This window comes from Podarcis pityusensis, assembly GCF_964106645.2.
Source record: "Podarcis pityusensis genome assembly, chromosome: 2".
Lineage (NCBI taxonomy): Eukaryota > Metazoa > Chordata > Lepidosauria > Squamata > Lacertidae > Podarcis > Podarcis pityusensis.
Window position 1 is genome coordinate 62,822,950 of NC_138029.1, and position 25,976 is coordinate 62,848,925.

The 25,976-nt window shown below is 43.7% G+C and overlaps 1 protein-coding gene across 3 annotated transcripts; it reads left to right on the forward strand.

Moving 5' to 3' along the window:
* Nucleotides 1-1,207: 1,207 nt before the first annotated feature.
* LTC4S (leukotriene C4 synthase) lies at nt 1,208-25,254 on the forward strand. Of its 3 annotated transcripts, none has more exons than XM_080991436.1 (6): nt 1,208-2,594; nt 9,661-9,732; nt 18,527-18,626; nt 22,432-22,502; nt 24,003-24,084; nt 25,018-25,254. In XM_080991436.1, exons 1-6 carry the CDS (start codon nt 2,462-2,464, stop codon nt 25,127-25,129), a joined length of 570 nt encoding a protein of 189 aa, XP_080847562.1. In that variant the 5' UTR covers nt 1,208-2,461; the 3' UTR covers nt 25,130-25,254. The 3 variants fall into 3 exon arrangements, with proteins under 3 accessions (XP_080847562.1, XP_080847561.1, XP_080847563.1); XM_080991435.1 differs by lacking the exon at nt 1,208-2,594 and adding an exon at nt 2,616-7,821; XM_080991437.1 differs by lacking the exon at nt 1,208-2,594 and adding an exon at nt 7,769-8,978.
* Nucleotides 25,255-25,976: the final 722 nt, after the last annotated feature.

Below are 25,976 nucleotides of genomic sequence, written 5' to 3' on the forward strand. Positions count from 1 at the left end.
GCAATCAGATTTTGATGTCCAGTAAAATGCTAATGTCTTTTTCAGCTGTGGGCATACGTTGTTTAACTTTGTTCAGATACAGTTTTAAGCAGAATGGCCTAGAATATTTTTGGCAGTCATAATTGAGTATGGAGGCTGGGTGGGGAAGGGCTAAGTGCTGCCCTTCAGCCACTTGTAGCAGTTCATAAATGAATATGCACTTGAGCTTTGCATTTGCTGCAGCTTTAGAGCAATAAGATGTGGCTCCCCTGAGCTTTACCTAGCCTGCTGCCTCAGCTTTATTTATATACTGTGGTCATGGACAGGTGAAAAGGTGTTCAACATCCACTGCCTTCCAAACCCCCTACAACTGAATCGAAAAGGGTGCTCAGTTTTCTATACTACACATTTTTTGTGTGTAAATAAATGTTTACAGTTTTATATTAAAGATTGAATAAGAGTTAGATCTGAGTGTATATTTTTTACTTTTTATAGATTTTAAAACTATAATTCTTTAAATATATATATATATAATATGTGCGTGCGTGTGTGTGTGTGTGTGTGTCGGGGGTGGTTATGATAAATTTTACACTTGTTTAAATGAACAGTTCAAATTTGATGCTAACCTTTTTTGTCATTGAAATGTATAAAGAGCCCATTAATCCATTTATTTTCTTTAACTACAATTACTGTGGCACACCAAAAAGAAATATTTCACTTCTGTTACGTCATTATAAAAAATAAATATTTTGCTAGTGTATTAAACAAATAGTCGTGTTTTCTGAAGCATCACCTGAACTACATATAGTTTAGCTTTGCTGTGGAGACTGATTTTTAAAATTCTGGTTCCTTTTATATCTGGCAGAAAACAAAAACTCTCTCCCTTTTCTTGAACTAACCCTAATATTGAAAGACAGAACTAAAATACGTTTGAAAGTCAAGACCGCTGTTGTTGTTGTTGTTTAGTATTTCAACAATAGGTAGAAAAAGCTTTTACTAATGTTACCCATTTATTTCTGATCACATTTTGGTACCCTTTAACATGAAGAGTTGTTATATAGGAAACAAGCTATTTTTCACCATTTTTAATTGTTGGCCTTTTTGACACTTGTAGGCGTTCAGCATACAATGTTAGGTTTTGTTAATCACAGAGGAAATGAAAATGTTCAACAGATTTGTATATTGGAAAACATCCAAAATGATACATCTATATCTATCTGTCTATATGTATATGTATATGTATATAGGCTTCACTTACCTTAACAGGAAATTGCAAAACAGGCATTTTCTTAACATCATTTTTCACTAGGGAGACATGCAAGTTACATTCTAGAAAACGTTATAAAAAAACATTAACACACTGGAAAGAAGGTGGTGTGTTGCTCTAAGCTCTTTAAGGGCCATTTCATTCATTTTGAAGAGGCAAACTCCGGGATTGCTACAGAGTTAACCCGTATGATGTATATTTGTTTACATTCTTGCTTCTTGTTTTATTTATGTAGGCATTTGTGTAATGCCTTTCAGGGCTATATAGCCCTTTCAAGGCAGTTCACATCATAAAATAATGGGAAAAAGTAATTTCACAAACAGCAATAAGCACACTTCCCACAGGAGGGAGTGCCATAACATTTGGGCCACCTCTTTTTATTTCTTTTAACACCTTAAAGTAAAATGTTTGTACCTGCCAGCCTGATAGACCATGCTAGTGGTCCCTCACACTGGGTCTTCAAGGTCAGGAAAATTCATATGGGTCTCCCTGGTCCCAAGCCATTTAGAGCTTTAAAAGTAATAACAATAGCAGTACAGAATCACAATTAAATATTCCAAGCAACTGGACAGATGCATTTTTCACCAGCTGAAGCTTCCAGATAGTCTTCAAAAGCAGCCCCACATAGTGTGTGTTATCAGTAATCTAGTCTGCCTGTAACGAGGGGATGAAATATTGTGGCAATATCTGCTTTATCGAGATGGTGGCGCAGCAGGTGAATCACCCAGAATTGATAAATGGCTCTCCTAGTCACTGATGCTCTTTGCACCTTCATGGATAGTACCAAGTCTGGGAGAACCCAGTTATTAAGTACAATAATCCCTCATTTTATGCATAGGCTCAGTTTCAAGTATTCCATGCATACATGAAAAATTGCATATACCCTCAAACCCTTGGAGCCACTCCGTGGCTAATGGGTGAGGGAGAGAGAGAGAGAAATCCAAGTACTCACACAAAAGCATGGTAGGCAGCTTAAATGCTCTTTTGTGTCAGGTCTGCTTGGGGTTACATGGTGCAAAAAGAACCTTTAAGCTCTCAACCTTGCTTGTGACTTGACTTGTGCAATTTCAACCAGGCCACCTTCAACTGCATATTGTTGAAACTGCATAATTCAAATGCACATAAAACGAGGGATTACTATACACCTAAAATGTTAATGTGTGAGGAGGTCCTAACTATGCTGTTGCTATTGTGTATAGGTTAGAGTAAAATCCCATGTACAATTGTGTGTTGTTCTGTTGCATAAAATGTTCTTCTGCTCCTTTCCAAGAAAACTTAACTTTGCAGGCTATTGGTTCGCATGACAAATGCAGAGACCGCAGAATGATAGCAGCCAGCGCTTTGCATGGTAAGTAACTTTTATCTGTTTCCCCTTTCAAACTGAAGAATCATGTTTTGCATCAGAACAAAAATAAAGTATTTCTGACTTCTGTCAGTCCATCGAAGCTGAATCAGCGATTTTCACAGTTCTGGTGCAGATCTTTTGCAGAAATCAATTGTGCTTTTAGCTTGAGATTCTATTTTAATCTTTTTTGTGGTTACAGAATATTCATATTCTAGTCTGAACCCTTAATAGATGCCGTATCACTCGGGGGGGGGGGGGGAATAGACTGTTCCATTTAAGATACTTGTGTGCTTTGTAGTCACTCTACAAAGACATGTGCAATTATTAGGTAAGGGGTTGCTAACCTCCTTTGGCTTGAGGGCCACTTTCACCCTTGGTTAACTCGCCTGGGTCTGTATGCCAGTGATGGATGCCATCACCTGCATGTACATACACAGAATGGACCCAGCCACACACAGCTCCCACTCCTCCGCTGATCTGTGCAGACCAGCAGAGGAGGTGCGGTTATTGCCCCCTCCATGCTCATCAAATGTTTGATCTGATTGACTGGGGAAGCAGCAATTCCCATTCCCATCAGGGTGCTGGGCTGGATGGAGAAGTTTAAACAGGGTCTATTTCCCCCCAGTTTTTGCTGCTGCTAAATCAGAGGGATCTTGGGGTTGCGTCAGGGTCTTGGGATTGGGGTTACACTTCCTTGGTTTGAGATACTTTGTACATAGATACTCCAGCACAGGACAGAGGAATCTTTTTCGTTCTTAGGGCATTTCCCCTTCCTTCCTGTGCAACCAGGGGCTGTATGCAACTGGTGGGTAGGGCCAGAGACCAAAGTGATCGGAGCAACAGATGTACTTCTAAGCTGTATCCCAGCCGTTCAGAAGTCAGGTGTTTCTCTACATCTGCACATCCATCTCTCCATCTAGCCAACCAAGAGACGGATACATTCCGAACAGGCAAAGCCACTTTGGGGTGGGGTGGAATAGGGCTGGCGAAGAACATGGTCTGAGCAGAGAGTCTTGTGGTCTGTGGAGAGTCTTTAAGGATCAGATAGGGAGCCTGGATTTTGGCCCAGAGGCATGAGGTTTCCCATCGCTTCTTTACTGTATCAATGACCTTTTGCATCAGTTTCTCACTTAGGGTCTTGCTAAAGATTTTCCAAACTTTGTTCAGCCATCTGTTGTATATTAAATTAGGAGGCCAGTAGAGATGCAACTTTTAGCTGTGTTTTTTAGCTTTTAGCTCTTGTGGTTTTAAACACTGCAGTGCAAGATGCTAAAAAGAGCCGCTCTTTCTGGTGGTGGAAGAGGGGTGCAACATACTGGCCACAAACTGACAGAGCTGGCAAGGATCTTAAGAAAGGTTGAGCTGCGATGCCTTAAGGACCGTCATGAGAATCACACCATGAAGTTGTGGAGTAACAACTTGTCCTTTGGCATTCAGAAGAGACTTTATAGCCCTTTTTGCCATGGATCCACTTGCTAAAAAGCACACGTGCAGGTTTCTCTAGAGTTCATGGCTGTAGAGTTGGCTGCAGGGTGTTGGACAGAGAGCCTGACTCTAGTCTCTTCTGCCATCTTAAGTTATTGATCTATGAAAAATAATATATGAATAATCCTCGGAGGTGTAATGACTTTTAGAATTATTTTGGAATGTGTTTCAACATAGGTTAAAAAAAATCTAAAGTAGATTTAAAACTCAGGAGGATACTGGGTCAGTTTTTCACACACACATTTTTGAATTTCTTTTGTATTTCCTAGGGAGAAAGCATTATAAACGCCTTGGAAAATCTTACCTTAGTTGCCGCAGATTTTTGATAGTATTCTGATATCAGACCTGCACCCTAGATGGTTCAGGGATGAGCAAGCAAGACATAAGTTCTTGTTTCACTCCCATCCCTCAGTGCACAGGGCTTGCAGAAAAATACTGTAGTCATCTGCACACCTTGTTGAGCTGCATTATTGAATCCTGTGGGATTTCTAAGCAAATGTAATTTGAATACATCTGCAAATTCCATTTTTTATCAGCTCCCTTAGTGGGAAAAAATGAAACGGAGCAGGAGGATTTTAATATGAAAATATATTTCAAATAAGTCTTGTGTTCTTCACTTGCCTCCAGTTAAACTACACAGTGGGTGACATCCGGTATTAGTCATACTTAGAGCAGACTTATTTAAATCAATAGGTTTACTCTGATTTTGATATTGCCTCCTATTTCTATGAGATATCTAAAGTTTTGACATTGCTATAAACTTCAAGAAGTGCTTTAAGAAAGTACATTAGACATTTCAAAAAAGGAAGATTTGTATTCAAGTATAATCTTCAATACAGTTTTTTTTTACTGCTGCAGATTTGCTATTTGAAAATCTATCCCTGCATCATCAATACCATCTGATGATTTGTTTTTACATTTCCTTCCTCCGCACATGCATGAGAGCACACAAACAAAGACCACTCTTGAAAAAGCCTTTTCAAATAAGAATTTGTGATTTGCATTCCCTGGATTTTGTTTTAACGCTTGACTTGTGCTTGGCACTCATTTTGCCAATCTGTGTGCAGTATTTTCTTACTGTGATAATCTATCAAGGCATTCATAATACCTGAAAAATGCATTGTGAACAGCTTGCTTATGACTATTGATGTGTGGCCCAGGACAGCTGGTGGAAGTGAGGGGAAAATCTTGGCTGCTGGAACAGATATAGAAAATGAGTTACTTGGAAGGACCGAGGCTGGTTTGGGGTAGTGTAGAGAATAGCAAGAGTTGCACAAGTTTTATTTTGGAGGTCAAGGCATTTATGCCAATGTGCATCTCTTGGAGCCCAGAATCCAGATAGGAATGTTTATTTTGGGGGAGCAGCAGCAGCAGCAAGGTAGACTCATTTAACCATGTATGCTGCTGTACTGATAGGTCAATGTCTTTAAATATCCAGAATGTTTATGCACTGGTCAGTGGAGACACAGAATGGGAGAGAGAGATAGAAAGGAAATGATCCCCCCCCTCCCAACAGTGTGATAGGAGGCAGGGAGGCACAGCAGGAGGGCACAGCCTGGGATGGCAGGAAAAGGATAGAGACCTTGTTGGCTGCTTGGACATATGAAAAAGTAAGTTATAGATAGCAGAGAAATGGAGATGTATGAACAGTCCTTTATCTCCAGGGATCGACAATAGTGATGCCCTCTACCCCTGCCCACCATTAAGTTCCACCATGTTCAATGGGAGTTATCCCAAATTTTCAAAAAGAGCCACATATTATTTCCCAGGTAATTGTATCCAGTCCTTTTTGAAGTCATGGGTGGTGACATTTGCACTATGACTCAGCCCCCAAGATGACATGGTCAAGCCCAGCACTGCAGGAATCACAACAGAAGTGTGTTTATACTGAAAATATACCTGTTAAACTTTTGGATCATTCATTGTCCTTTTTTGCTGATGCAGTGAAAATCTTAATGAAGCATATAAGGGCATCATTGGAGAAGTGCAGGTGCATTAAGAGTCTCCTCCCCTTCTACACTAGTGGTGTCCTGCTGAATAAGAAGACCACAGCAGCCATACTCCACTGGCATCAAGCACAGCATCTGAACCTGTGCAGTGTTCTGCACTAAAAGGAGGGCTGTAAGGGCAGTAGATGAATGGTTGAAGCATTCTAATCAGTCTCCACTAAATTTGAGGTGAGGATCTAGAAGAGCCACTTGATGTGGATGTGGCGTCAGCCATGGTTGAAGTGTCCCTGATTGAGATAATGTCTGCTGCTATTCTACATCCAGTTGTATCTAAAACTCAGAAAACAACAGAACAGTATCTTCTACAGCAGAAGAGTTTGGATTTGATATCCTGCTTTATCACTACCTGAAGGAGTCTCAAAGTGGCTAACATTCTCCTTTTCCTTCCTCCCCCACAACAAACACTCTGTGAGGTGAGTGGGGCTGAGAGACTTCAAAGAAGTGTGACTGGCCCAAGGTCACCCAGCAGCTGCATGTGGAGGAGCGGAGACGCGAACCCGGTTCCCCAGATTACGAGTCTACCGCTCTTAACCACTACACCACACTGGCTCCAGCACCTTGTTCTGGAAAACAATTCCCTTCTGAAGCAGCCGCAAACCACCACTGCCACAACTATGAAGGCCACTTCCTTTTCTTCTGGCAATAATAAAGTAATGTCACACCACTTCTTCACATCAAGGTGGTATCTACAGCTGCGGCCACACTAGATGCTGACAAATTAGGCAGCACAGCAAGCATGGCTGGCAAGTGTCCTCCTTTGTATGAGAGCCCAACTTAAATGACAAAGGCAAATACCTTATCAACAGCAAGTACTGCAAAGTGATTGTGTGGTTGGGGAGAGATGGAGGATGTTCAAAGGTTGCTACTACATTCCATGCAGTTTCATCTGTCTGCACTACAGGGGACTGCTGCAAAATAAAAGAAGCAGAACACATCAACAGCATCTACACATTCCTCCAGGTTCCCCTCCCCAGGGCAATCTCCATGTCCATTGAGCAGGTGGGAGATGTGCAGTTGAGTTTGCATCAAAGTATTAACAATGGCTTACAAAGCCCTAAATAGCTTGGGACCCAAATACCTGCAGGAGAGCTTCTTCCATTACCAGCTAACTTGCTCCTTAAAATCAGGTGGCAGCAGTTCTTCTTGTAGTCCCCACTTGGATTTTGGGGAGGGTGGTTGTATGTAGAAAGGCCTCCTTGGTAGGACTAAAACTTTGGAACGATCCTCCTACAAATGTATGCCATTATTGTTGGCCTAAAGAAGTCAACTGAATACATTTCTATTTTTCCCTAGTTTCGTAGAGGACATTTAATCCTCAGCAAGAATATTTGAATTGGTGTTTTAATGAGTTGCTGCTATTTCTTTTTAGTATTACGATTTTTTGTTTGATGTACATTGCCCTGAATTCCTTTGGAGGAAGGATGGTTTATAAATATTTTAAATAAACAGAAGAACCGCTAGGAAGCAAACCTGAGAGCCCAATCGCCCTACATGCTTCACAAGGTACAGTCCTGGGTGACGTTCGAGGAGTAGTTGAGGAAGGCCATACAGGAGAATGGGTACCTGCTTGTGCAACTACAAAACAGACATATCAAGGCTGTGGAAGGTATTGATTCCTGATCACCTGGATGGACCCACAGTTCCACGACACCTCTGGCAACTGGGTGCGGGGAGATGGTCCTCTGGAAATAAAATTGAGAGAGCATGTGACGGCCACCTGTTCTGCAAGAAAAAGGGTAAGAAGAAGCTTCCTCTTGAGTAGCAGCACTTTGTTTGCCTTTCTCCCAGGCATACAAAGCTGTTTCTTATCATACTGATCTTGGGCTATAGGTTCCAGGAAGCTTACAGCTTTCAGATTTTTCCTCCCTCAAGCAAAGAGATGTGCCACATTTCACAGCCAATGCAATTCTACTGCCTTTACATTTGAGCCTCAGCGTAGATCAGGCTTCACTAGTTAACCCTATGTTCCTCAAATAAACAGACAGGAAAGATGCCCGTTTCTGGATAATTCACAACAACTCATAAAACAAGATCCATGTAAACAGTCCAGGACAGCAAAGTTCAAAGGAGCACAAGCACCTTTTTGGTGAAACTGTCAACATCAAGCTGAATAAGTGCCTTGAGGCGCTAGCCAATGAAGCGCTGATTGAAGTACCCCATGTGCAGTAGAAGGCCATATCCCCAATCTGGCTGGTTGGGACCACTGCTCACCACCTTCCTCCTCCTGTCTAGCCTGGAAATCCACTCCTGCTGCTTCTGCCAAGACCCAAATTAGGATGCAGGAGGAGCAGAGCAATGATAAGGAAGATGGCCCAAAGTGGCAACGAGCAGACCTGCTGATCCACTGTTTCCTCCACAAAGCAGGCAGCACCAGCAGGGCTTCTGTTGATTGTAGGTCCTAAGATTGTTGATATTGATGGAGGGGCTTTTTTAAGCACTCTGGTTCCAAGCCAATTAGGACTTGATACACTGATGCTAACACCTTGAAGGGAACCCAGTAGTTCACTGGTGGGCAGAGCAGGCATGCTGGCTAGGGCAAATAGGATTTGGAGTCCAAGAACATTTGGAGGGCCACAGGATTCTCAGTTGTGGAGCATTTATGATGGTGACTGCCTAATACTGCTCAGAGCAGTAGTTGGGGCACTGTTGCTTCTGCCTGTCATTGCCACCAGAAGGTCCTGCCCAAGCCCCACAAGACGTGAAATGGGCCCAGCAGCCAATGCTGCCTTTCAGACAAAGTGATCAGGAAGGGAAAAGAAACAGGCCCATGATGGCCTGGACCAGGAAATAAGTTTTCTTGACTTTTTAAGAAAAACCTTGCATACCTAAAAACCTTGCATATACAGGCACAGCCAGTATAATTGGAAAAGGAAGACCTAACCAACTTTGGGATGTGAGTCAATCCGAGATGACTGTCCAGAGGGCAAATTGGATTAAAATGTGTAAATGCACCTGTGCTCACAAGATGTCACTCATTCTCACCTGTTCGCAAGTCACTCATAGGAAGGAAGCAGTGTGACTATATCTGCTTAATCAAATGTGTATATGCTGTGTTTTTGCTTTACTCCGAAAGCACACGGTTTCTAATTTTCATTGCTTTAGCTAGCAAGAAAACAAAGGTTGGTCATTGAAGTGGTCATCTGCTGTTACATTGGTTCAATATTTCACTAGTGAGCAAGTAAATGTCCAAAAAGAAATCTTTGGCCTCAAAACTGAATGACATTTAAAAGAAAAGAAAATATCACTAATTCCTATAATACCATGGCTGAAGTGGTGCATATAGTGCTTATTGTAAAATGCTAGGTATTCAGCCATTGTGAAGTGCTCACATCTTGACAATAGACTATTGAAAAGGTAAATGAAGCTCAGACTGTTTCAATAGTACCACTGTTGACGGGATCCAGTCAAAACCATCCAGCAAGCAGTGAGTTAACTAACCAGCCCTTTGGAAGAGGAAATGGAGGGTTGTGCTGTCTGATTATATTGACAGCCACTGTGGGCATATATTAAGGAGCAGAAAAGTCATAGCTTCAAAGTCTGTGTAGCTTTGTATCTGTCTCGCTTTTGTCTCGCAGTTTCAAGATCCAGCATGCTGCATCAGATAGCCTTGCTGGCCACTGTTACTGTCCTGGGAGTCTTGGAACAAGGTAAGGAACACGCCACTACTATTAGAGACAAGTTTAATATCTCTTTTTAGGCAATAAAAGCCAAATAAGATCTCTCAAGTTAAATAGGAAAGATGTACCACTGATGTAGCTGTTGGGAGAAAAAGATGAACTTTAAAGTCTAAAAAGATAATTGACTTGCAACTCTTGCCTTATATTTTAGAGCGGCAGAGAATGTAAACTGGATTGTAAAGCCATACTTGCAGTGTTGATAATGGTGTAAACAACTTTTTAAAACATTTGTTCATTAGAATGCCAACAATTGCCTGAAGAAACAAAATTGTAAGAAGGGTCAAGATTAACTGAACTAAATCAAAGGGATAATTTGCTAGGGAATTTAGGCTTCTCTCATGGGAAACCTTGAGTAGTAACAAGATGATTTAAATCTCTGTCTCCAGGAGTTAGAGCAAAATACTGCATAAAGTGAGGTACATGGAATGTAAAGTGTCCCTATTGCATCCTAGCAATTTCATATGCAACGGCAGATTAATACATAAAAAGGCACTCAAATCAACTTTATTCTTTTTGCATAATGAGCAGGGGAAAGAATAATGATCAAGACCATTCAAATCTGGCAACAATATAAAGAGACTTTAATGTGGACTTGATAGATAGCAGCCCGTTCCCCAAAAAAACAAAAAACTCAACCCTTTAGTTGTGGTATAAACTGACAGTGAGATTTGTTTTTAATTCCTGAATTGACAGCTTGACCAATTAAAAATGTCAGCTAGAGTGGTGTGTTTATTGTGTGCTGATGTATAATATCTGAAAGTCTGTTCTGGCGATATGCTGGGAACTGTCTTACCCTTTTTTTAAAAAACACCTGTTCATACAAGTGGGGTCTTCATATGAGGGGATAACATGCAGAGCAAACTTGCATGAGTTTATGATTCCCCTTACAACAAAAGTATAACTGTAGGTTGTAGGGTTCCCGCCCCCCCAAAGAGGAGACTGTAATCTCACAGGAGCTGATGTGAGTAAACTGCCTGCTTTTTGTTATTTTTTTATTTCAGTTGTCCTAGCATATTTTTAGGAACCAGGTCTGAGTATTAAAAATAGAGTTGTAGAAAATAATCGATTTGATGGAAATCTGATGGCAAATCAACAGTGTGTGTCATTTAAGACTGATCCTAATTGTAGCAAGTGGGACTTGTAACCAGGGCTGGCCCAAGATATTTTGGCACCTGAGGCAAACCACAAAGTGGTGCCCCACCTCCCAGCTAGAAAAGAAGGGGTGACTGAGTATGTACATCAGCAAGAAGCAACATAGGGATCAGCTGCCCCTGTGGATCCTGCCACTTGAGGTGGTTGCTTCACCTTGCCTCATGGGTGGGCCAGCCCCGACTAACAGACTTTTGCCGTGTGGAGGCCCTGCTATTCCTTGTTCCAGTCCATCAGGCATGTCTCCCCTGTGCTACTCCATTCCCCTGCTCCCCTGGTTTTCCATTCCCCCCCCCAAAAAAAACAGTCGAGTCAGTACCTCACTGGGCTGCTCCTGGTTTTTCCCCCTCAATTTTTTTTCTTTTGTGATATTTCTGCAAACTTTGGGGTTCCTCCGCATTTGCTGATACCTCCAATTTATGCATGGCTATGGCTGTTTTGGCATCTTAAGGAACTGTACACATGTCTAAAAGATAAAGGTAAAGGGACCCCTGACCGTTAGGTCTAGTCGCGAACAACTCTGGGGTTGTGGCGCTCATCTCGCTTTATTGGCAGAGGGAGCTGAAGTTTGTCCGCAGACAGTTTTTCCAGGTCATGTGGCTAGCATGGCTAAGCTGCTTCTGGCGAACCAGAGCAGCGCACGGAAACGCCATTTACCTTCCCGCTGGAGCAGTACCTATTTATCTACTTGCACTTTGTGCTTTCGAACTGCTAGGTGGGCAGGAGCTGGGACTGAACAACGGGAGCTCACCCCGTCACGGGGATTTGAGCCACCGACCTTCTGATCGCCAAGCCCTAGGCTCTGTGGTTTAGACCACAGCGCTCCCTCCCCACAAAAACAAAGATAATTAAGTGCTTGTGCAGGAAGCCAGAGTGATCTTATCTTTACCTTGGAAAGGCAGTACCCAGGCTAATATGAGTCATATTTTCTATCTTTTGGCTTTCCTGTTAAAGCCTGACATCCTTAGTCAATTAATAAATCTCTCCCTTTCTTTTCTGGAATAAGTCAGTGGGGGTGGAGGCAGAGAAACATGAAAGTCAGCTGAGGGATGCAGGTCTTATAGAGTGCTTTCTGCAGCAGCTGAAGTATTCCTTAAAGACACTCACAGTTAATAAATGTTGGTTTATTCAGTTCCTGAAACAGCTAGGCTACTTTCCTGGTAAGGTAATGGTCCTCTAAGCATGGGCCATTAAGGTGACAAAGGAAGTCATAGTTAGAAAGACAAAGGCCAGAGTTGAGAGTTGAATTATGTGAGCTAGAAGCTAGATGCTGGCAGGTGGTGCATCTGGGAGACATAGCCATGCCTGATTTCTGTTGGAATCCAAGGCTGTGGCTTTGAGGGAAGCAAGATCCTCTTGGGGTGAAATGCTGTGAACCCCTCCATCGTAGGCTCAGGTTGTATATATGTGTAAATTGTTGGGTTTGGAACTTAACTGGTTAAGTTGTTCCCATGATGCCTCAACATTCTGACGTCAGCTTTCGAAGCTGGGAGGAGCTGGGAGGAGTTACGTTCTGTTCCCCTCTGGTCTTTGAGGGAGGAAAGACGCAGGTTTGTCATGGCTGCGGTGAGCCCAGGAGATCCCTGGGGAATGTCGGAATAAAGGACTGAAATGGACAAACCTGGACTCTGTGTGTGTTTGTCTGAAGCTAAGTGAAGCTACGTGACAGTTTTCACCGCTGTGTTCAACTCTGCTGAGGCGTGACTGAGAGCTCAGAGCGGAGGCGTGCCGGGCGGCCATAAAGAGCTAATTGAGGATCGCAAATCAATTAGCGGGGGTCACGTCAAACCAATAAATCAATTCCACAGGTTATGGGCCCTTAATCACCGATCGTAAAACTGTCACTGGTGCTGCCGGAAAACGCTTTGAAGTTGCGGTTCAGAGCAACGGAAGTGCCGGAATGCGTTTGAAGTTGCGGCAGGAGGTGGTGAGTTTTTTGCCTGTTGCTAGGAGGCAAAGGAGTAGCTGCGGAGCTAAGAGAGCAGCTGGAAAATCGTTTCTCCACGGAGAAGGGAGAGCCGGAGAAGCTGAAACTGATTGTAAGTAAGCTTGGGCCCCTTGGGAGAACGGAAGACAATGGCAGGCAGCCAGGTCTTGGAGGACATTGCGTTTCAAAGGCTCACTCTAAGAAGTTGAGCAAGGGCTATCTGGGGATGTGCTGCGTTTGCTGTGAAGCTTCAGCAGGAGGCCAGAGCCCTGGAGAAGTATTGAGAAAAGCCTAGAGATGGCTGGTGCCCCTGTTCCTGATGTTTTAGCCTCAAGGAGTGCTAGTGAGCAGATCGGGGGGGCGAAGGATTCCAAAGGCAAGTGTAAAGGCTTGTCCACTGTGCGTGCTGGAGTGGAATGTCAACAAAGCAGGTTCCCAGAAAGCCGCAGTGGGAGCCAGGCCAGAGGGGGCGGAGCTGGCAAGGAGTGCTTTTCCGGAAGAAGGAGAAGGAGGCCAGCTGGGAGGAGCCCCGGGCAGTGTTTTTCCACTGGAGTTCGTGGTTGCTACGTGTGTAATGCAACGGGACACTTGCGTCGCTGCTGCCCATGGAGAGCGGAGACAGCTGGGCAGGAAGGAGGTCCCAAGGTCAACCAGCTGAGTTCTCATGGGAACCAGTCTCGGAGAGGAGGCCAGCGTGGGAACGCAAGGGAAAGACGTGGTTCAGACGCTGGGGAGGGTTGTTTTCTTATCACTGCTTCTATGGCAACTGTGAAGAACAACTCCAGCCAGGACACGGTGACGCGCTGGGTTTTGGATACGACTATTGGTCGTCACCTGCTAAGCGAGCCTGCTGGCGAAATGCGGAACTGCAGGGCTGTTTCAACAGGAACAACTGTGATGTTAGCAGACGGAATGAGAAAGTCGGTTTCTGCTGTGGCTAACATGTTTTTTTCTCCTTTACAGGAGGAGCTAGAGGTCTACGTTGTGCCGGGACTGAATTGTTGTTTGTTATCTGTATCAGCTCTAATGAAGCAGGGATACAAAATTTGCTTTGAAAATGACACCTGTTCCATTTTCAGAGGGGGGAAACAAGTGGCCAACGTGAAAAGGGGGCAGAACAATCTCTTTGTTCTGGAGTCACCTCTGGAGGGTGGTGGGAATGCTGGAAAAGCACAGGCGCAGTGTGCTAAGGTTCCCAGTCATGTGCAAAAGTTGCACAGGTGCACAAAAGGGTACAAACTCCGGAAATGTGGGAGGTCCCTAGGGTGCAGGGCATGCAAAGGTGCAAAGGTACATGGTTTTCCCGGGTTTGGGAGGGTAGATTTTAACAGGTCCTATAACCACGTTATAGGGGGCACACCGTTTTTTCTGTTGCACCGGAAAAAGCCACAGGTGCATTTCTTCCGCGTGTTTGGGTCCAAGGCTTTTGTGCCGGTACCAACAGCTCAGCGGAAGGCAGGTGGTCCAAAGGTTCAGGAAATGATCTTCTGTGGATATGATCCTGCAACCAATGGGTGGAAGTTTGCATACCCAGAGGGTGATCAAACCAAGCTGCTGGTCAGTAAGCAGGCTGAGTTCTGTGAACAGGATGGGTGTTCAAGGCTCAGGGATGGTCCTGATTTTCTCTCAGAATGTCTGTCTGATTCTGAGGAGGAAAGGGAGGCAGAAGCTGATCCCGGTGATGGGGACCAGGTCCAGGATCAGGGTTCAGAACCCGGTGATGGGGACCAGGTCCAAGATCAGGGTTCAGGGCAGGTCTGGGCATCTCCAAAGGTTGTGAAAGGAGTGTCCAGGTGTGAGGCTTCATCTCCGGTTAGCGTAATGGAGAAAGCTCACAAACAGGGTGTCAAGTCAGAGGGGGAAGGATCTGACGGAGAAGACACAACTGCTGGCCCAAATGGGTCAGTAGGGTATCAGGTCACAAGTGCGTGGAAAAGTGTCGCACAGTGTGATTCTGGGAGTGTTGAAGGGGTTCAACAGGTGCCTGGGAAAGATGCCGGGAAGTGGCATAAGGCAAAGGGAAAGGTGTTGAACTCAAAAAAGGTCTTGTCAGAATTTTCGGCAAGAGGGGGTGTTGGGTTTGGAACTTAACTGGTTAAGTTGTTCCCATGATGCCTCAACATTCTGACGTCAGCTTTCGAAGCTGGGAGGAGCTGGGAGGAGTTACGTTCTGTTCCCCTCTGGTCTTTGAGGGAGGAAAGACGCAGGTTTGTCATGGCTGCGGTGAGCCCAGGAGATCCCTGGGGAATGTCGGAATAAAGGACTGAAATGGACAAACCTGGACTCTGTGTGTGTTTGTCTGAAGCTAAGTGAAGCTACGTGACAGTTTTCACCGCTGTGTTCAACTCTGCTGAGGCGTGACTGAGAGCTCAGAGCGGAGGCGTGCCGGGCGGCCATAAAGAGCTAATTGAGGATCGCAAATCAATTAGCGGGGGTCACGTCAAACCAATAAATCAATTCCACAATAAATCAATCAATCAAATAAGCCTTCTATCATAAAGACACCACAGTCTCCAGAATCCTTCATTTCAAAGGAAACACAAAGGTAAGCACCTTTAACCCCTGGAATTTCACACCGCTGAGAGATCAGGGCGGCATGCCGCGATATGAATGAGACATGCAAGGTATGTGGAAAAATAAGAGAGCTGAGAGATCGAGGAGTCAAATTGGGAAAGAGGAGCTGAAAGACACAGTGGAGAAAAAGGAGTGAGAGTAGGCACGAAGTGAAGAAGTAATTTGTAAAGGATGTCTAGAGCATGCAGTAAGATAAAAAGGCTGGAGCAGGCGCATGAATAAAAGTCACACTAAAAGCCTGAGGAGATGATGATGGAAGAGATGAAAGTGGCCAGAGAAATGAGCTAAGCATTACCAAGAGATGTTTTGGAGAGGAAGACTGAATCTGAATATAAGAGGCAGAGTGCTGGAGTGAAAAAAGGACATAAAATTAATATAATCTAGGAGAAATGGATTCAGTGCCCGCCCCGCTGTCAAGATGTTGTGCTGCAAGGGCACAGTTCCTAAGCACTTAAAAGAAAGCAGTCAGCACTGAGATGGAGGTCATGGAGAAGGGAGCAAAATCATTGGGGGATTTTGTTTAACAGAGGGGCTTGGTGGTTGTTTGTGAGATATAATCATGTGTATTAACTTTTGTATTTGTGATTCTCTGTGTTTTCGTAAGCTGCTTAGAGGTTCTGGTGCAGGCCATACACATACCCAATTAAATATTCAAATAAAAAAAGAAGACCTTCCAATTCAGAGTAGGGTGTCCGTCCGTCCGTCCGTGTCCCCTTTCCCTGGCCAGGGTTGAGCTATCGCATCTCTTTTTTCCAAAAGCGAAGTACCAGGGTGTATAGCAATTGCTGTTAAAGTTTTCACTATTAGATACATTCAGCCCTTTAGCCCCCTAGTTCTCCAGTCATTATATCTTGACTGCCCTCCATGGTTGTCACTTGACAGTGCAATGCGGACTGAGCATTCCCAGAGACCATACAATTCTTTGTCTATGTTGGTAGAGAAATGGAAAATGCAGGGAGTGGGTGGGCAGGAGATGGAATGGGTATCTTGGGAGAGCATGGCTGGTTGTCACTTCACAGTGCAGGACTCAGGTCTTGATTTTATTGGCCTTCTTGTGTTAAGATAAGCCACTATGCTAGGCTAAGGGCAGCTGGGAGCAAATCTCTGCAGTTGTGTTTCTAAGAAGCGATGGCCTCATTGGCTTGATTCTCTGCTTAATTCAGTGATCTTGAGGGGCTGCTGAATTATAATTTCACTCCTTACTAGAAACCAGGCATCCTCAACCTCAGCCCTCCAGATGCTTTTGCCCTACAGCATCATGATCCGTAGCTAGCAGGACTAGTGGTCAGGGATGATGGGAATTGTAGTCTCAAAACATCTGGAGGGCTGAGGTTGAGGAAGCCTGCTAGAGACTGTCATTCAATAACTGATCTGATGACGGTGCCAGTTCCATTAATGAAGATAAAAAGGGAGAGGGAGATGTTATACAGTCAACCATTTTTCTTAATAATCAAGTTTATATCTCAGGTTTTCACCTCTTGATTAGGGTAGATGGAGTGGAATCAAAATGTTAATTTAAATGTTGTCATTTTTCTAGCTTTCACTGCTGGGAAAGAAAATGTACAAGCTGTTTCAATTAAATGTTTAAAAATGTGAAAATGGTTTGGGTATTAGGGACCAAAACAACAGAGTTTTGTGGCCCCTTGAAGTCTAACAGATTAATTGTGGCACAAGCTCAGGATGGAGAAGCTGTGGCCCAAGATGTTCTTTCTTGGACTCCAGTTCCCATCATCTTCACTTGGCATGGCCAGTGGTCTGGAATGATGGGTGTTGTAGTTCAGCAACATCTGGAGGGCCGCAAGTTCCCAATCCCTGGGATAACCCTTTTCTAGCCTAGAATCCACTTTGTCAAGTACATGAAGCATAATCTTCAGTTGGCAGGCTATCTTTTTGCATTTCACTGCCACTGAACTCCAACCTTTACCTGTTTTCCCCTTTTACAACTGCATGCATCTGAAGAAGTGGACCTCCCTGTTCAATGGAAATTTTACTTGTTTCTTTTCCTAGTTTTTGGTGGCACTGGTTAGCCTGTTTTTGACCCTTGAGTCTGTTTTTGTTTTATAGTTCTGATTTTGTGGTTTTACTATTGATAATGAGGATGTTGTTATTTTACTGCTATCTTAATTGTGTCTTGTAATTACAGTGGTGCCCCGCAAGACGAATGCCTCGCAAGACGAAAAACTCGCTAGACGAAAGGGTTTTGCGTTTTTTGAGTCGTTCCGCAAGACGAATTTTCCTATGGGCTTGCTTCGCAAGACGAAATGTCTTGCGAGTTCTTGCGAGTTTGTTTCCTTTTTCTTAAAGCCGCTAAGCCGTTAATAGCCGCTAAGCCGTTAATAGCCACTAAGCCGCTAATAGCCGTGCTTCGCAAGACGAAGAAACCGCAAGACGAAGAGACTCGCGGAACGGATTAATTTCGTCTTGCGAGGCACCACTGTATACTTTATTTTTTAATGCAACCCCGCTTTGCCATCACTTGTGATAAAAAGTGGTATACAAGTACATTAAAGGAATCATTTTTTTATGTGCCACAAGGTGTCTGTCCCTCTTGTTTGTTTGCTGCCACAGACTATAATGGCTCCTCCTCCAAGTTATGGGTCTTCATGCAGGATCTATACCCATTTCTGTTTTAGCGCCTTTACACTTGTTCCCTTGATATCAAGTGTTTCAAAGCAACCCAAAACAAAACTGTGAACCCAAAATGAAGAATGCACACTAATCAACAACATAAATCTGCTCAGATTGCACAGTTTAAGCCTCTTGCTGAGAATTGTGGGTTTTTGGCTGCACAATTTTAGAATTTTTCAGGCATCTTTATTGCTGTTGAGAGGAAAGCAAGACCAGGATAATGAGACTAAAGGTTAGTTTGCAAATGGATGATTCTGTAACGAATGAGACTTTCATTTATTACTCTTGCAAGTGAAATGTGAATGGTGCTTGCTAGTGCAGATGAGCAAACTATGGGTATACTGCTCATCCTCCATTGTGCAACTAGCTGCTATTGGTTGTTATTTAGTGTAATAAACATAATTTAAAAAACAATAGAGAACCCATTGTGCTTCATTGGGTGAAATAACTGGCTTCTCTTTCCTCCTTGTTTTACTTCCCATCCAGCCTATTTTGCCATGCAGGTGATCTACGTTCGGCGGAAGTGCAAAGTCTCTCCTCCTGTGACTTCAGGTCCACCAGAATTTGAAAGGATCTTCAGAGCTCAGTAAGTTAACCTGCTTCCTCCTTCCCTTCCCTTCCCTTCCCTTCCCTTCCCTTCCCTTCCCTTCCCTTCCTTTCCTTTCCATGTCACCCCTCTCTATAATTTAAGTTTATCCCAGCTTCCTACCCCTGGAGATGTGAATCTAGATTACTCCAAGTAGGCATATCTCCCAGCGGCATACTTCCAGTCACATGGTGACATTGGTTACCATACAGTCATCTACTTAGTTCCTAAACCATACTTAGAACCAACTTCTATTGGCAACAGCAGCTGTAATTCTGCGTACACATTTTATGTGATCAGGGTGTTAACCAACCACATATTTCCTCCGCCCCCATTTCAGTCTCTCCAACGGGCTGCATAGACTGGCAATGCATCATCTCCAAAGGTTGCGTTTGAAAAATTCTTAGAAGAGAGTTGCATCAACAGGAGATGCTGTGGTCTTGTTTGGGGGTTTCCCACAGGCATGTGGTTGGCCAATGTGAAAACAGGCAAAGACATTTTGATGAAACCTTTGACCAGTTTAAGAGACACTGACATGCTTGTTGGCACAGATGAGGTGCAACCACATACACTTTGCTCTTCAGACTCTTCATATTCTACTTCTTGCCGTAGTTGTGTAACAACTGTGTATTATACTCACTGGCTTCATGTCTGTGTGATGTGACTACAAGATCACTGAGTTTGAACACCAGACCTTCCATACATTGCAACATTTGTGGAACAAATAGTCTTGAGTTTTTGGCAGTTCAGTGAATGTTTAGCATTGAAGTGATTTCGTGGCCCTTGTGATTTTGTCCCTTGGGTAGCATTTTGGCCAGCATGCAGCTGAATTCTGATGGCAGGGAAGAGCAAGCTGTGACTGAGAGGCTCTGCTTAGCAAAGAATTCCTACCCACTCACCTCTGCACAGCTCACTTGACCACCTACTCTGGTTTCTAACTGACACTTTCAAAGGAGATGCTAAAATTGCTTTTAGAATTCTGCAAAGACATCGTGACAGTCTGCATTCAATGTATGAAAAAAGGGGGTTCCAATTAACACATTCATTTTAAAGGTAGTAAAGCTTGCCAGAGACTTAACAGTGATGGTCATATACCCTTGTGTCCACATGGGAAGTCACAAAATATATGTTGGGGGGGGGGGGACAGGTAAGTTTTATCAGAGAAGATGCTGATGTTTTTACACTGAAATGATAACTGCTTAAGAGCAATCTGTACTTCACACTGACAGCCCCGTATCTTCAAAGTTCAAGGTAGGAGGGAACAATTTGCTTTGAACAAAGGACAGGGAGAAATGGAGGGCTTCACCTTTCCCTTATTGGATGTTTCCCTTTCCCTCTAAACCCTCCCCCCAGGTTCCAGACCCATTTTTGTGAAGTAAACATGTACCTGGAACACAGTTGTGGGCAAAACCTGCTACCCACAATTTTCAGAGGAAAAGCAAAGTAGCTTTCACCTCTCCAATGCAAATTTTCTCTCCAGTGGGAGTTTTATGAGAGCAAAGAGGACCATGGGCCTTTATTGTACACAGCTGCAGTATAATATGTAATTTGCCTCTCAGCTGAATGTAGCCGCCTGCAGACTTTGCCATTCTAAAAATAAGCATCAGTCCACCCGCATCTGTTCATAAACAGACACACATGTGTGTCATTTAAAATTAAATGGGCTCTACTGTGTCCAGCTGTATCCTATTCAGACTTTTAATGATTTATGTGTGTACTGGTAATCACCAGATTGGACTACTGTAACATAACTTTACATCGGCCTGTCTTTCTGAAGACTGAATTGAAACTTCAGTCAGTTCAAAGTGTGCTAGTATGTCTCTCTGATGGATACAGTGCAGAGGAAGCAGATACTACCTGGGCCAAGATAAGTTCATTGGCACAATATCTTTTTTCTGGGCAATTTCAAACCTGAAATGACCTAAACTCTAGAATACATTGGGGAAACAAGTGCCCATTCCCACATGCCAACCTTATCCGAGATCTGGCTGACTGAAATAAGGGACAGGGCCTGCAGGGCCTTGTGAGTGGTGGCACCTATACTCTGAGATTTCTGCTCTGTAATGTACCTTAAGAGCACTGTTTAGAGATGGTGGCTAATCAGATTTTGTTTTATTGTCCTGCTGTTTTGAATGGTTTCTAATGGATTTTTATAGCTATTTCATTTTATTATATGTTCCATTTTATATATTTTTTGTTGGGACTGTCTCATATTTCTGCAGTGACTTGTCCCATGGGCTCCGTTGAGCCACAGTGTGAGATTTAAAATGATTAAATAAACCTCGTGTTGTTCTCCCATCGCAGTCCCCTTATTCTTTATTCAGCTCTCCAATGGCAAATATGTCCACCTCTGTTAATGCTGCAGTTCCGTGATACCACTGCTTAGATCTCTTCCCTCTTGGCTTCCTGTCTGCTCTTACATGCAGCGTGACCTCTTCATCCTTTCTCTTGAAAACCTTCAAGCAGACCTTGCCCCCGCCTCTTTTCTTTCATCCCATGACGCTAACCTTTCAGAGTTCCTTGAGAGTGGCAAGTATACAGGCAGAAGTGATCCAGTCAACACAGCATACATAAGACTTTCAAAAAGACTGCCCCATTCAGCTTAGCAGTCACAGAACAATAAGCAAGTTCCTCTTTTGGATCAGTAACTGGTTACAGAACAGAGAGCAGAGAGAGTATGCATCAGTACAAACTTCTGGGAATGGAGGAAGTAGAGCTCCATCCCCATCCCCCCCAGGCATTGGGACCTGCTTTTTCTTGGCTGCTCTGAAGTTCTCCGTTCACAACCTCCACTCTTCTTACCTCTGAAGCTCTTCTCCTCTCAAATGACTCTACCCTTTCCCCCTTGCTGCCCTGTGTGTGCTTCAAACTGCCTCTTAGAACACTTGTAGGGTGCCAGCTGTTCCTTCAAATTTCACCTCTCCTTTTCCATGAATGCTTTGGCACAACCTCCTTTGACCAAACTGCATCTAAGCCTAAGTATGTGCATTACTGTATGGAGTTGCCTATGTCTCCCTTGTTATCTCTCTCCTTTGCTACCCCCACCCAGTTCCTCCCTTGTCTCCCGTTTGTTGAATTTTTGAATGCGAGCCCACTGATGTTTTTTTCCTTAATCGTAACACAAGGCGCATTGATGGCAGTATATAAGCATCGTGAATTACACAGCACAAAATTTCCCCTGTATTTTCAGTATCTCTCAGCAATAGAAGCAACTTCTTTGTTCCTTTTTAACGAAAAGCTTAAGATTCTCTGCATTCAACAGGAGTTCCTTGCTGCCGTTCCTCACCCGCCAAGTACCAGAGTAGTATGGCCACAATCAGATAGTACCTGGATTCTTCTCCCTTGTCATGTTCATGGCAGTGATTGAGCATGTCAGAGCCTTGCATTTGCCTCATGAAATGTCAAGGAAGCATTAAGATAAGCCTTTTAGATATTCCAAATGAACTGGTACCAACTTTCACCTTCTAGCTAGAGGTCATGAGAGAAAGGTTCTATTCCAGCCTTCTCTCTGACACCCTCATCTCAGGGAAGAGTTTTCTTTGCAGGGACATTCAGTCATGTAAAATGTCTTAAAGTGGTACAGCCCAGACACTGGTCCATTCTCTGCAGTGTGAACTAGACCATAGTGTTGCGGGTTGGAGATAAGGATAGTGTGCCCAGTGTGGGGTGCTTCATGATAAATCCAGTCATTAAATAAGCTGGTTAGGTGGGATATTATCCAGGGTCTAAGCCTCTGTGATCGTTGTGTGTCATCTCCCCACCCCCAAACTACAGATTAATTAATTTTCTTCTTTGTTTTGTTTAGAGCAAATTGCACCGAATACTTCCCAATATTTCTTTCACTCTTGTGGGTGGCTGGAGTCTTTTCCCATCAAGGTAAAAAGCAAACCTTAATTCATAAAACTCTTAATGTGAAAAGCATAAAACGTTTTTGTCAGCTAAGCTGCTGCCGCTGCGCTACTTACGCAGCTGCCAAATGATGTTTGTTGCTACATCATAGGGTGGCACTCAGCTGCCGTGTCATGTCAGTGCAAGAGTTCTGCTTGTGCAATGGGACTTCCCCCCACCCCTCTTCCCTGTCTGCTGTGGGAGTAGGAGAGAGGGAGAACTTTCTCTTGGGCAAGTAGAAATCATTGTGCTGGTGGAACAAGACACTTAAGTGTTCTGTTGGATTTCATCCTATGCTAACATTATTGCATATTTTGAGCAAAGGGTTCAAAGCAAGGGTTCTGCTCTTTAAATGAGGTGGCTTCATGCGTCAGGTTAGAAGTGGGCAACTTATTTTGCTTCTGAAGATCACATGTGATGGGTGGCCACTCAGGGGCCTCATTCCACTGGGCTGATGTTGGCTGTTGCCTGCACATAGATGTTTTATGTCTCTCATGTGCAGACACATGCGCTCTCTCTTTCTCTCTCACTTACTCACACACACACACACACACACACACACACACTGTCGCTTGCACACATTCATGGTAAACATGATTGCTGCAAGTGTCTTTCACTGCAAAGTGTGACTAATATAACCTGTAAGTCAGGACCCAATCAGAGATACAGGCACACAGGGGGTTTAAGATGTCAGTATCCTGTCTGTACTTGACTTGCTTGCTGCAGGAAGCAGTGGTGAAACTACAGCAGTTGTTTCTGCCACATGTAATGTGTGAAGCCACTCTAACATGTTTTTACCCTCAGTTTTGCTTGCAAGTTTGTGAAAGGGTGAAAACAAATGCTCATTTGAGCCACTTCTTGAAAATGTTTTGTGTAGCATGTGACATAATGGCCCAATCCACATAGCAAGTCCTTTACTCCCCAAATTCCCTTTGGTTGTGGTAGCATGGTAATTCCAGAGCCTAGGGGGGAAATCTTTAAAGTTCCAGGAAAGTCAGTGCTGTCAGGGGGAGGGCTAAGTAGAATCCTTCTCCTCTGACCTCTAGCTGGGAGGTGCTATGACCTTCCAAGTTGGTGCTGATTGATTTAGAAGACCTCAAAGGCTTATTTTAATGCTTAAGTCACAGCAAAAACAAGAATCCTGTGGCAACTTAAAACACTGACAAATTTAATGTGGCACAATAGCACAAGATGCTTTCAAGTAGTGATGGTATGGTAAATAGTTGTTTTCACTATTAAGGCTAGGCTAATGCAGGGGCTGTTGTGACCTCAAACTCCTGCTTTGCTTTGGTTCCCTTCTCCAAATAACTGATGAATGTGGACTTCTGCAGAACTTTGTGTGCTTGGATGTATCTTGTGAGTTGCTGTAGCGTAGTGCTTAAGAGCAGGAACTGTAAGCGTAAGCTTTTGATGGGTCTTTTGTTTGAAAATAGGGTCAATCTTCCCGAGTCTTTCCATAATAACTACTTTGATTGTCTCCTCCTATAGTTTTGGCTGCATGCTGTGGGGTTCTTTATCTGATTGCTCGCTATCAGTACTTTAGTGGATATGCACGATGTGCTCAAGGAAGGTGAGTTGTTCTAAGCACAATGCTCTGTGTTTTTCAGTGTGCCAGTCAGCTTCTCTCTCAAATAGGCAAGTGCCTGTCTGCCACCTCTGGATATTAGCTGGCATCTGCAGTCTTGATGGCAGCCTAACCTTGTATCCCTTCAGGCTACTGATGGGGTGTGGGCATACAGAGCCGAGTGCTCTTCCATACCAAACACATTCCTTACTTATAGAAAACTAAGTATCGGGGGGCATTACCGTTTTCCTGGCATCTAGATTTTTATGTGTAGGCATGTGTTGTAGTTTCTTGATGCAGAGGTGCATTTAAACCCGTGAGCTCCAATTGCAGGCTGAAATGATACACCCCCAAACAGACTGACCACTTTACTGAGAGCAGTACCTTGCTCCAGCAACCACAGGTGGCTCACATTCTTGATCTCCTTTTTACAAAACCTCTTTGGAAAGCAGCCCTGCTTAAGGATGTCCCATGTCAGGAGATAATTGCCCTGCAATCATCATAGAGGGGTGGGGCTTGGACTTGACTGATGACTTTCTTAGGAAAGAGAACAGGAAGGGGGTCACTGGACAGGAGCTTCATAAGTCCTGTAAGTGACTGTATGGTTACATCCCATACAGGTCCTCCTTGGTTCCCAGTTCCAACAGGATCCTGTGTTATATGGAAAACTTTCTATTTGTTGAAATTCTGTTTGGTGTTGTCATCAGAAATGGCCAAAGAAATTAGAAAAAGATTTGAAACCAGATTTAACAAATGGTACACATGAGGTTGTGAGAGCTAAAACTTTTCTATACCTTCAGACTAATTGCAGTTGTCTCAAAGTCTATTTATCATATTACTATGGAAATCATTACCCAAGAGAAGCTTTTAGTAAGTGTCCCAACTGACCACCCGATCCTAATAGCAACTAACATCTTGTGTTCTTGTTCCTCCCCACAGACTCGCCCCGTTGTACCTCAGTGCTGGAGTTCTTTGCATTCTTATCGGCTTGTCTGTGACAGGGCTCCTTGTCTATTTTGTGCCACTCCCACGTTTTTTATTCCCGAAGTGAGCTTCTGAGTCAGCGTCTACTGCCCTTCTGCTGGTAAATTATCCTGCTTATGACACCATAGGTTTCAACTGTCCAACATTCATTTCATTTCTTTAAATTAAAATGATTGTACATCTTGCTTTCTTTTTTAAAAAAGCAATTTTGTGATGGTACATTTTCTTAGCTGTGTTGTGGTTGCAGCAGTTTTTACATTAAAGTGACATTGCGTCAACTTCAACTAGTAGGAGAGAGTGAGTGAGAGATTTAGAGTAACAATTATTTGTATGTGCCAGCAAGTTTTGGGAGTCATCAGTGAGCTCTGAGGTGGCCAGCCCAGTTTGCCTCTCAGAAACTCTGCTCCAACATGATGGTTTCTAAACAGTATCTGTCATAACCAAGCTGTGAACTCAGTGAATTCCTTTCTGAAGCAAGCACTTACTATATCTGGTAAGGGTGAGGGCTAACCTGTGGTCTTTCGGATGTTGTTGAATTTCAGTTTGTTTTGGTGCTTCTCTTTCCCCCCTCCTTTAAGGTTTTCTATCAACCTTTTCCTTTGCTTGAACCTTTGCTTACATGTGGCTGCCTTATACAATATGTTTAACTCAGTAATGTCTTCTGTGTGGCTGCAACTCTCCAATATCTCAGACAAAGCAGGACCTTCCTCCATGCAAAATGGCTGTACTTTGTGCTCCAGTTGGAAACCACAATGCTGCTTTTATTTATGCCTCAGTGGTGAGCTTCAGTGCCTGTGGGAAGGCAGCCTTTGATTTGGTCACAACTATTTTGCACCCTTTCGCTTGCATTTGTGCACAGTGCTATCCGTCACAGGGACCCTACTACCATTGTGAGTTCCCTAATGGATCACACG

What these genes read in the sequence shown, in the direction of transcription:
- LTC4S (XM_080991435.1), top strand. Translation starts at nt 7,641, where the DNA reads ATGGGTACCTGCTTGTGCAACTACAAAACAGACATATCAAGGCTGTGG. An exon ending in CCTGTTCTGCAAGAAAAAGG is followed by an intron (nt 7,822 to 9,660) that starts GTAAGAAGAAGC and finishes TTTGTCTCGCAG; the next exon opens with TTTCAAGATCCAGCATGCTG. An exon ending in GCACGATGTGCTCAAGGAAG is followed by an intron (nt 24,085 to 25,017) that starts GTGAGTTGTTCT and finishes TCCTCCCCACAG; the next exon opens with ACTCGCCCCGTTGTACCTCA.